The sequence below is a fragment of the Misgurnus anguillicaudatus genome, chromosome 15, assembly GCF_027580225.2.
Source record: "Misgurnus anguillicaudatus chromosome 15, ASM2758022v2, whole genome shotgun sequence".
In the NCBI taxonomy this organism is placed as follows: Eukaryota; Metazoa; Chordata; class Actinopteri; order Cypriniformes; family Cobitidae; genus Misgurnus; species Misgurnus anguillicaudatus.
Window position 1 is genome coordinate 26,229,909 of NC_073351.2, and position 12,239 is coordinate 26,242,147.

A 12,239-nucleotide genomic window follows, 5' to 3' on the forward strand; every position below is an offset into this window, starting at 1 on the left:
GCATAGCAAAGGTCATGGGTTCGAATCTCTAGATGTCTGTAGTGAAAATGCAGCTTTCTGGAGCACAATTGGTAGAGCATTATATTAGCATTACAACGGTCATGGGTCCGAATTTCAGGATGTCTGTAGTGAAAATACAGCTTCCTGGAGCACAAGGAGTAGAGCATTATACTAGCATAGCAAAGGTCATAGGTTCGAATCTCTGGATGTCTGTAGTGAAAATACAGCTTCCTCGAGCACAATTGATAGAGCATTATATTAGCATAGCAAAGGTCATGGGTTCGAATCTCTAAATGTCTGTAGTGAAAATACAGCTTCCTGGAGCACAATTGGTAGAACATTATAGTAGCATAGCAAAGGTCATGGGTTCGAATCTCTAAATGTCTGTAGTGAAAATACAGCTTCCTGGAGCACAATTGGTAGAACATTATAGTAGCATAGCAAAGGTCATGGGTTCGAATCTCTAAATGTCTGTAGTGAAAATACAGCTTCCTGGAGCACAATTGGTAGAACATTAATAGTAGCATAGCAAAGGTCATGGGTTCGAATCTCTAGATGTCTGAAGTGAAAATACAGCTTCCTGGAGCACAATTGGTAGAACATTAATAGTAGCATAGCAAAGGTCATGGGTTTGAATCTCAGGATGTCTGTAGTAAAATGCAGCTTCCTGGAGCACAATTGGTAGAGCATTATAGTAGCATAGCAAAGGTCATGGGTTCGAATCTCTAAATGTCTGTAGTGAAAATACAGCTTCCTGGAGCACAATTGGTAGAACATTATAGTAGCATAGCAAAGGTCATGGGTTCGAATCTCTAAATGTCTGTAGTGAAAATACAGCTTCCTGGAGCACAATTGGTAGAGCATTATAGTAGCATAGCAAAGGTCATGGGTTCGAATCTCTAGCTGTCTGTAGTGAAAATGCAGCTTCCTGGAGCACAATTGGTAAAGCATTATAGTAGCATAGCAAAGGTCATGGGTTCGAATTTCTAGATGTCTGTAGTGAAATTACAGCTTCCTGGAGCACAATTGGTAGAACATTATAGTAGCATAGCAAAGGTCATGGGTTCGAATCTCTAGATATCTGTAGTGAAAATGCAGCTTTCTGGAGCACAATTGGTAGAGCATTATATTAGCATAGCAAAGGTCATGGGTTCGAATCTCTAGATGTCTGTAGTGAAAATGCAGCTTTCTGGAGCACAATTGGTAGAGCATTATATTAGCATTACAACGGTCATGGGTCCGAATTTCAGGATGTCTGTAGTGAAAATACAGCTTCCTGGAGCACAAGGAGTAGAGCATTATACTAGCATAGCAAAGGTCATAGGTTCGAATCTCTGGATGTCTGTAGTGAAAATACAGCTTCCTCGAGCACAATTGATAGAGCATTATATTAGCATAGCAAAGGTCATGGGTTCGAATCTCTAAATGTCTGTAGTGAAAATACAGCTTCCTGGAGCACAATTGGTAGAACATTATAGTAGCATAGCAAAGGTCATGGGTTCGAATCTCTAAATGTCTGTAGTGAAAATACAGCTTCCTGGAGCACAATTGGTAGAACATTATAGTAGCATAGCAAAGGTCATGGGTTCGAATCTCTAAATGTCTGTAGTGAAAATACAGCTTCCTGGAGCACAATTGGTAGAACATTAATAGTAGCATAGCAAAGGTCATGGGTTCGAATCTCTAGATGTCTGAAGTGAAAATACAGCTTCCTGGAGCACAATTGGTAGAACATTAATAGTAGCATAGCAAAGGTCATAGGTTTGAATCTCAGGATGTCTGTAGTAAAATGCAGCTTCCTGGAGCACAATTGGTAGAGCATTATAGTAGCATAGCAAAGGTCATGGGTCGAATCTCTAGCTGTCTGTAGTGAAAATGCAGCTTCCTGGAGCACAATTGGTAAAGCATTATAGTAGCATAGCAAAGGTCATGGGTTCGAATCTCTAGATGTCTGTAGTGAAATTACAGCTTCCTGGAGCACAATTGGTAGAACATTATAGTAGCATAGCAAAGGTCATAGGTTTGAATCTCAGGATGTCTGTAGTAAAATGCAGCTTCCTGGAGCACAATTGGTAGAGCATTATAGTAGCATAGCAAAGGTCATGGGTTCGAATCTCTAGCTGTCTGTAGTGAAAATGCAGCTTCCTGGAGCACAATTGGTAAAGCATTATAGTAGCATAGCAAAGGTCATGGGTTCGAATTTCTAGATGTCTGTAGTGAAATTACAGCTTCCTGGAGCACAATTGGTAGAACATTATAGTAGCATAGCAAAGGTCATGGGTTCGAATCTCTAGATATCTGTAGTGAAAATGCAGCTTTCTGGAGCACAATTGGTAGAGCATTATATTAGCATTACAACGGTCATGGGTCCGAATTTCAGGATGTCTGTAGTGAAAATACAGCTTCCTGGAGCACAAGGAGTAGAGCATTATACTAGCATAGCAAAGGTCATAGGTTCGAATCTCTGGATGTCTGTAGTGAAAATACAGCTTCCTCGAGCACAATTGATAGAGCATTATATTAGCATCTCAAAAGTCATGGGTTCGAATCTCTGGTTGTCTGACATGAAAATGCAGCTTCATAAAGCACAATTGGTATAGCATTATAGTAGCACAGCAAAGGTCATAGGTTCGAATCTCAGGATCTCTGTAGTGAAATTGCAGGTTACACACATTCTGATGTATATCTTAAATGCACTATATACAGGAAAATGTACAATAGCTGTCACTGGTGCAGTACCCTTTAAAAAAAGTACACATTTGTACTTAAATGGTACGTATTAGGGCCTTTTTTAAGGGCACGGTCCCAATGACAGCTTTTGTCCCTTTATCTCTGACAGTGTAGGACTAAAATGACTCAAATCACATACTTGCGAACGCTTCCACAGCTTTTGCCAATTGTCATTGTTTCCATATGACTCACATATGTTTGTTTAGCACGTACACAGTGTTTAACAGTTGACGTGTTATCAGAACCAGCTTGTAGGAAATACACTTGTCATCATTCCTTTACTGATTGATTGCTTGGCTGCATACATGAGATCAGGGAGTGGAAACATTTGCCATTTCCATTGTTTTCAGCTGATCAATCTTGTCGTCTGATTTTTCATCTCTTGATTTGAGTAGTGCTTAGGCTTTCTAGGAGATCGCTTTCTGTCAGCAAGTGCTTGGATTTTATGGTTTTGTCCGTGTAAAATAAAAGCAATCGGTTTAAAATACAAATGCAGCACCGTGTCACCTATAAAGTCAGTTATCACCCTATAATCATAAGATATAAAAAAGCTCTTTCATTTAAACCATGCCCACCAATCATATTCCAAAATGTGATTTGATTGGTCGTCTCTTTGTCCTCTACAGGGCATGACACCTTTGATGTATGCTTGTGTTCGCGGGGATGAAGCCATGGTTCAGATGCTGCTAGACGCTGGAGCTGACATCAACAGTGAGGTCTGTGACTACATCTGAATTGTGTTCCTGTCCTATATAGACATTCTGTACACCTATTCCATTCCCATAGTGCCTCATGTACTGTACTTTTGTGTGGTGTTTGTGTTTTGTGTTGTCGTGTGACAGGAGAAAACTCTTTGCTTCTGGAGAGTAGAGACGTAAATCACCAAGTAGTCTCAGACTGCCCTAGATACTAGGACAGACATTTTTCTGTAATTTACATATTTATTATTTGTCATTACTTCCCGTAGGATGGAATGTGCTTTATAGATTACAGTTACTGCCATAAGTCAAACAGTAGTTTCATATTTGTGTCGTAAAAACTACATTTTATAGTTTCATGGTATAAATCAGACTTCTTCCTACTCACAAAGGCTGACATCTATAGAGATTCTGAGACCAGGGTTACTTTATCTTTACTATATAACAGGTTATTTGATTTGCCTTTTACTGGCAAAGCATATGTGACCCAGTAGTTCAGGCAAAATATACAGCGCAGTATAAAAATTGTAGCCTGCAGTTTTTGGAAGCTGGATGTAAACGTAAGAAGCTTTGTTCACTGAGGTATAAAACTGCAAGTAAATTCACTTGGTGCTCACCAACAATTATTGGTAAAATAAAAATACAAATATAGGTCTATAAAAACATGTCTATAAAACATTATTGAAAACAGATGATCCATGTTTTCAGCATATACAATATACAGTATACACTACTGTTTAAAAGTTTAGAAACACTTACTCATTCAAATTTTTTATTTATTTATTTTAGAAATAGTAAACTATGCAATATGTTGGGAATAAAAAGCAAAGAATCAAAACATAAATCATATTTTAGCATCTTTAAAGTAGCCACCATGTGACTAGAATTTGTAAAACCGTATTCTGGTCATTTTATCATTCAATGTCTTAAATATTTTCTTAAGGGAACACACCACTGTTTTTCAATGTTTTGCTGTGTTCTTGCCTCATCTTGGACGAATTGATACATGACTATCTTTTACAATGCGTGCACTTTATCTTTGCACAACGTGTCGTGAATGTGTTAGCATTTAGCCTAGCCCCATTCATTCCTTAGGATCCAAACAGGGATGAATTTAGAAGCCACCAAACACTTCCATGTTTTCCCTATTTGAGGACTGTTACATGAGTAGTTACACGAGTAAGTATGGTGGCACAAAATAAAACATGCCGATTTTTATGCAGATATAAAATGAGAACTATATTGTATGGCAGAAGAGCACTTAGTTTGCAACACTTCGACCTCTGGTGCAGTAATATCATTACTTATGTAACAACTCATGTAACAGTCTTTAAATAGGGAAAACATGGAAGTGTTCGGTGGCTTCTAAATTCCTCCCTGTTTGGATCCTAAGGAATGAATGTGGCTAAGCTAAATGCTAACACATTCACGCCGCGCTGTGCAGGGATGAAGTGCACGCATTGAAGAAAAGGGGTATGTGTTTATTTGTCTAGGTTGAGGTAAGAACATAGTAAAATATTGTAAAACGGTGGTGTTTTCCTTTAAGACAATGTAAAACATTTCTGTCAAGTGTTTTTTTTTAACATTACGGTAGTGTATGTATATATTTTGTATATCCTACCACCCAAACAGTGCAGGCTGGCATTATTACAAAACGCAGCTTCTACAAAGAGGCGAAAAGGCCAAGAGTCATACAGTATTTCCATCCTTTCAGCTGAGCGCAGCATCTCTGTGCTTTTCCCATTGCGGGACTTTAAAGGTCTCCATCTTTTTCTTTTTGTCCTGCTCTACCCCCTGTACCTCCCTTAGGTGCCAAACACAGTGCACAAGTTCCCCTCAATCTTCCCAGAGACCCGGCAGTCCACGGCTCTCACCTTCGCTGTGCTCCACCAGCACATCCCTGTGGTGCAGGTAGTGACCTCTCTCTCCCGCCCTGACCTTTCTGCACAAATTATAAGGCCTAAACAGCTAGAGTTGTTTTATGGTGACAAAAAATGAAAACATATGTGGTGTATGCATCTGTTTTCTCCTGAAAGTCTCGTCTGCATGGATAAGAGTCATTATGTCTTCATATTGTCATTATGTGCAGCACCATTTAAATGTATTATGTGTTGTTTACATTTATTGGATTTCATTGCCACCGTCTCTAAGCTGCTAATGCATGGTCTTCTATTAACTTAAGCAGAAATTGCTTTTCATTACACTGCGAAAGATAATCTTGCAATTTAGTTCCTTGCAATCATTCAATTTGAATGTTAAATTGTCTAATATAATTGTTTTTTTATTGTCAAATATACAGTGACAATATAAATAACATTATCTAAATAATGTATGTACCAAACAATTGAATCTCTTGGTATTTATTATTATGATTAAATGCTAATTAATTCCTACTTCTTTCCTTTCCTCTCAGCTTTTACTTGATGCTGGAGCAAATGTCGAGGGCTCTCTTCAGGAAGGGATGGAGAACTACACTGAAACGCCTTTGCAGTTAGCTTCCGCCGCAGGTAAGAAAGCTCGCGCTGCAGACTGGACATCATTGTCACTTCCTTCTCGGATTACTTATTTATCAGCCAACAAAGCCCCAAGAGAAAACTCAGCAGTTTATTTGCCGTAGGAAACTTTGAGCTGGTCAGTCTGCTTTTGGAGAGAGGAGCGGACCCCATGGTTGGAACCATGTACCGCAACGGCATCTCCACTGCACCACACGGGGACATGAACTCCTACAGCCTGGCAGCAGCACACGGCCACCGGTACAGTAGTCAAACTTGCACACGACGTCTATTAATGTATTAATCAGTCATTGCAAAATGCTATCATCTTCTCTTTTTTTTGTGCTGCAGGAATGTGTTCTGTAAGCTGCTGTCGCAGTCGGATAAAGGAAAGGCGGATGTGCTTTCGCTGCAGGAGATCTTAGCTGAAGGTTCAGATATGGAGGAAGGGAATTCCCTGAAGAGGGAAGCAACCCGCACGGGGAAGGCCAAACTCAAAGCTCTGAGAGAGGCAATGTATCATAGCTCTGAACATGGCTACGTTGACATCACACTGGATATAAGAAGCTTAGGTCAGTGACTATAGTATCTCAGTAATATTTTATACTACCAGATATATTATATAACTTAAAGGTGCAGTGTGTAATTTTTAGAAGGATCTCTTGACAGAAATGCAAAATAATATACAAAACTAAATTATCAGGGGTGTATAAAGATGTTTCATAATGAACCGTTATGTGTTTATTGCCTTAGAATGAGACGTTTCATGTACATACACAGAGGGTCCCCTTACATTGAAGCCACCATTTTGTGCAGCTATGTTTCTACAGAAGCCCTTAACGGACAAACTTTTTTACTAAGTTGTCTCCAACGATGACGTGTTTGTCCGGTGGCGGCTGCCTTAGCTTCTCTTATGTGTTTCAAAAGCAAGAGGTGAGCAGTGGACTGAGACGTATGTTGCAATTCGCAACCTCACCACTAGATGTCGCTAAAATGTACACACTGCACCTTTAATTTAGAAGCAATGCTGTGATAATATTTAAATAAATATGACTTCCACAATGCATTAAAGGGACACTCCACTTTTTTTGTAAATATACTCATTTTCCAGCTCCCCTAGAGTTAAACATTTTATTTTTACCGTTTTTGGAATCCATTCAGCTGATCTCCGGGTCTGGCGCTAGCACTTTTAGCATAGCTTAGCATAATCCATTGAGTCTGATTAGACCATTAGCATCGTGCTCAAAAATAACCAAAGAGTTTGGATATTTTTCCTATTTTAAACTTGACTCTTCTGTAGTTATATCGTGTACTAAGACCAACAGAAAATTAAAAGTTGGGATTTTCTAGACAGATATGGCTAGGAACTATACTCTCATTCTGGCATTATAATCAATTTTTTTAGTCAGATTAGTCAGCAATTTTTTATTTTTAGCGCGATGCTAATGGTCTAATCAGATTCAATGGATTATGCTAAGCTATGCTAAAAGTGGTAACGCCAGACCCGGAGATCAGCTGAGTGGATTCCAAAAAAGTAAAAATCAAATGTTTAACTCTAGGGGAGCTAGAAAATGAGCATATTTTCAAACAAGTGGAGTGTCCCTTTAATGCACTAGATTACAATTTACATGTATGCATTTGGCAGTTGCTTAAATCCAATGCAATTTACTGTGCATTAAAGCTGCACATTTGTGTACACTGGGTTCAAACCTACAACCTTTTGCACTGCTAACGTAATGCTCTGCCAACTGAGCAACAGAAACACTAGATGCACACAAGGACAAAACATTCTTGCAGCCAACATGCAATAACTTGGCAACCATATTTCACTCTGGCAACCACCTATAACTGGCCAATTTTGCATGGGCAGGCACTATTAAAATTTTCTTCTCAAGATGTAATAATCTAGAATAATCCTTTTCAATTTTTCATTGGTGGTGTTTATAACAGGGGTGCCCTGGACGCTGCACACCTGGATGGAGTCGCTGCGAACTTGTTTTTTGCAGCATCGACGGCCTTTGATTCAAGGGCTTCTGAAGGAATTCAGCACTATTGAAGAGGAGGAGTACACAGAGGAGCTTATAACACACGGCCTCCCACTCATGTTTCAGATCCTGCGCGCAAGCAAGGTGACCAGGCATGCAAAACTCACATATGCCACAACAAAGTGCATTTCTACACTTTAAATTGCATTTATTAATTTTAACAGATAGTTATGTTCAAAACAGCTTATGCTTTATTGGTATCTATCTTACTGGTATTTATTACACCAGTATGCGTCAAATGCCTCAAATAAGTCACAATTTAATTGCACTTGAAATAGCTAGGTGCACAAGATGGCACTTGTTAGTATATGGGATGGCAGTGTGTGCATTCTCACTTTCAGTCTTATAATTCTGTAAGGGAAAAGCCAAGGATAATTTTGGCAAGCAAATATGAATGTATTTTAAATAAATGCGAAAAGAAATCTTTTTTTCATTGGGTATCTCTTAGGACTAATTTATCTAAATGGTATTTGAGAATGATCGGTCCCTTAAGCTTCTATTTAATGAAAACTTGTCACTCAGTGTGTTTAAACGGTTGGGTTTTGAAATGAAAAATTACTGTACAGTCCTAGTTGTTGGATCAATACATCAAATATTTATCAAAACAGTCAAAGAACATTATAATTGCCTTTGCCCAAACTGTCTACACCCCAAACTGTCATCCAATGCACCAAGATCATTTTTACAGGTTACTTCTAGAATCTTCAGAATCAAAAACCCTTGAAAGTGATAGCAGTAGATCGGGCAGCGTGTGGACACCCTCCCACAGTATTATATAATAGTAAGCTTTGCTTTGAGACGTAAGGCACTGGAAAATATCCATAGCTGTGTTTACAGTAACCTCAGACACCTACCTCACATGTTCATAATCTGCTTTCTCTACAACAGATCTGTGCAAAAAAGAGAAAATAAATGCAGGGTTCTTTAAACTGGGGCTCAGGGGGCCTTTGGTGTGTGTATGTGTAAGGGTGTTTGTCAAGATTGATCGATGGTAGAGTCAAGAAACTTTATTCTGAGCCCTGCAGAAATGACTGACAGCTTCCGCTCCCTGCTCAACCTTTACAAATAGTGCACGTCTGCTTGTTAGAACAAAGAGAGAGAGAGAGAGAGAAAGAGGCAGTAAGAGTGTGAGAGAGAGGAATAAAGGCAGTACAATGCTGACAGCAGGTGATTTGTAGAAGCAAAGGCAGACAGGGTGAGGAAACTCGAAACAATTTATCAGAAAAAAAACTAATTGTTCAGGGATCTAAGCATCATCTTGCACTTAGCATACTCCTCTTATTTATGTAACAACATACTATTCCCGTAAAAAAAATACCCTGCGTTCACATACTTCACAAGATGAGACATTAAGCACTAATTTTGCATTGCACATGATGGACAATGTTTGTGCACAAATTCAGGCACTGTCGCGCCTTCAAGGCAGATGTTATTTTGTAATGGTGCATCATAAGAGAGGTTTCACCCATTACTGTTTCTCATGGATTGCAGAATGAAGTGATTAGTCAGCAGCTGGCCGTAATATTCACTCAGTGCTACGGGCCGTATCCCATCCCCAAACTGACGGAGATCAAAAGGAAACAGACATCAAGGCTGGGTATGTATCACTTGGTGCTGCAATGATCTTCTCTAATAAATCTAATGGAAAATTCTCCATAAAATCAACAGATGTAAAGCTCCTCTAACCTAGAAAATGCACTTTTAAATGTGTTTCTAGCAGAAAATGTGTCGCCAAGGTGTGTGCAGAAACATCCTTGATTATACAAATCCATCTATTCTTCTTTGTGTAATCTCCTTTAAACCTCCAGACTAACTTTTCTCACTAGAAGCACAACCCCAACTGAAAATTTTATGGGCGCAACCAGAAAATGTAGGGGCACACACCCTAAATCAACATGCTAACCAAATAATCACATTTGTACTAATTTCCACTGTATTACTTATAAATACTTTGATGATAGATGCAGAAAGTACAATGTGCTGTTTCAAATTCAGTGTCACATCACAAAAAAAGGTCAAATTTATTGGTCGGACATGTGCGACTGGATGTAAAAATTAATGGCACACTCTCAAATTTTGGTGGCAGTCTGGAGCCCTGAACAGTCACTCTAAACAGGCTATTGGGGATCCCCTTGCAATGTGATGTCACATTGATTACGCCCCACCCATAACCGCTCACAGACTCTGCATTATGAGCGCGTAGTTCAACCTTCTTCCAGAGACACATGTTTTGATGTAACTCTAACTTGATGTAGTCCTCTACCCCCTACTTTGCATACGGGTAGGGGATCAGAAGTTTTCTTTGTGTTTAAAGAGACACACACAAAAACAGCGCACTTTTCATTGCAAATTACAAATGGCCATGTTCAACATTGTATAATGAAAGATCTGTGGTGTATTTTGAGCTGAAACTCTACAGACACATTCTGGGGATACCAGAGACTATTTTTTATATTGCTGAAAATACCTAGGTTAGTGGTCCTTTAAGATATAAAGTTCTTTTACTGCCAAAAGTCAAGTAAAACATGCCTTATGTGAGTGCTTCTGCTATTAAAAGAATATTCTAGATTAAGTTATGGTGCCTATTCACCAAAGTTTACACTGGGTTAGTTTGCTGCGATTTAACTGATTAGAAGGATTATATTGCAGTTGGCATGGAATAAATGCACGGGTTCAAGATACTTATATATATATATATATATATATATGTACATTACATTAATGCATTTTGCCATGTGAGCTACACTCTAAAAACAAATGGTGCTAAATAGCACTAAAAGTGGTTCACTGGCTCGTAATCTTATGGGAACCATTTTAAGTGCCATATAGCGCCTATATGTAGTACCTGTGTAGCACCTCTGTAGAACTATATTGTGCTATATAGCAGTGGTTTTCAAACTGGGGGCCGCGAGAAGGTGCCAGGGGGGCCCCAGTTTTATGACATTTTATGAATACATTCATTTATCATGAATTCTGTGTAATTAAACCTAAAAAATAATAAGCCAACTAACCAACAGCACTACTAGGTATAATTTTATATGTTTTGTTTAATTAAAATATTACATTTTAAAAATGTTTTTGTCATAAATTTTATTTCGGGGGGCCACGAAAAAATGCACTGTACACAAGTGGGGGCCGCACGCTGAAAAAGTTTGGGAACCACTGCTATATAGAACCAAATCTGGTGCTATAGTGGTGCTATATCACCCCCGGATGGTTCTTCATAGGTGCTTTATAGGTGCTATATAGCACTAAAGATGGTTCTCCTATGAGTACGAGCTTTTAGTGCTATTTAGCACTCATTTTGTACAGTGTGCAGGAACACTGCAGCTCAAAATGAAAGCATCCAATAACTATATATGAAGGATGATGGATGGTTCCAGTTGTGATTTCAGTTAACATTCTTGTGATGCACAACCCTTATTAAAATAAATTGCTAAATTATTTAAAAATTTGTTATTAATTAATTAAAAATTAAAAGCTACATTTTTATTTTTATGTTCAAACAAGTGCATTTTTTTATTTCTATAAATGTAACATTCATTACTTTTGTTTTACCTCTGCATTTGTATCAGATCCTCATTTTCTCAACAATAAAGAGATGTCAGATGTGACCTTCCTGGTGGAGGGAAAGCCATTCTATGCTCATAAAGTTTTGCTCTTCACTGCCTCCAACAGGTCAGTCAGTGTATTGCATCCAACTAAAAGCACAGCGTTCAAGTGTGTTGCTTCAATGTCAAATCCTTATTAATGATTAGTGTCTTAGTTTGACCTAAATTATTTAAATGTTAAGCACCATTTGTTAAACGTTATTGTTTTTTTCCAAAGGTTTAAACTGCTTTTAGCAAACAGACCAGCTGCAGAGAACACCTGTATCGAGATCAGCAACGTCAAATATAATGTATTTCAGGTACAGTCAGACTGAATTTACACTATGGACTGTTGTTGGGCATAAAAACTGAGCTTTGGGATATTTTTATTTTGTTGGTCTGTCAATTGACTGATGTTGTTTTTTATAGCTGGTGATGCAGTATTTGTACTGTGGTGGAACAGATGCACTACACATCAGAAACACTGAGGTTATGGATGTAAGAACTGTCATTTCAATTTAAATCTATAATCGTTTAGCACAATTTAGGAAACACACAAACACCAGTGGCGGCTTGTGACTGCTCATCCGAGAGAGCCAAATTCAAAATAAGTGTCATGTGTGTTGCTTGTGTATTCAAAATATGTGTTTGTTGCGTCATGTGAACCATGTGCGTCGCGTGTTT

At 38.5% G+C, this 12,239-nt stretch overlaps 1 protein-coding gene across 4 annotated transcripts in view; it reads left to right on the forward strand.

Moving 5' to 3' along the window:
• Nucleotides 1–12,239, forward strand: part of btbd11b (BTB (POZ) domain containing 11b) — an 82,161-nt gene that overhangs the window by 66,967 nt on the left and 2,955 nt on the right. For 3 of the 4 annotated variants that reach the window (XM_055174134.2, XM_073853676.1, XM_055174136.2), the window contains exons 6-15: nucleotides 3,357–3,446; nucleotides 5,238–5,339; nucleotides 5,842–5,935; nucleotides 6,046–6,181; nucleotides 6,272–6,492; nucleotides 7,871–8,049; nucleotides 9,457–9,562; nucleotides 11,541–11,643; nucleotides 11,794–11,875; nucleotides 11,985–12,053. In XM_055174134.2, coding sequence (XP_055030109.2) covers nucleotides 3,357–3,446; nucleotides 5,238–5,339; nucleotides 5,842–5,935; nucleotides 6,046–6,181; nucleotides 6,272–6,492; nucleotides 7,871–8,049; nucleotides 9,457–9,562; nucleotides 11,541–11,643; nucleotides 11,794–11,875; nucleotides 11,985–12,053 — 1,182 coding nt within the window. The remainder of the gene's footprint in view (nucleotides 1–3,356; nucleotides 3,447–5,237; nucleotides 5,340–5,841; nucleotides 5,936–6,045; nucleotides 6,182–6,271; nucleotides 6,493–7,870; nucleotides 8,050–9,456; nucleotides 9,563–11,540; nucleotides 11,644–11,793; nucleotides 11,876–11,984; nucleotides 12,054–12,239) is intronic. The other variant, XM_055174135.2, reaches the window with a different exon arrangement.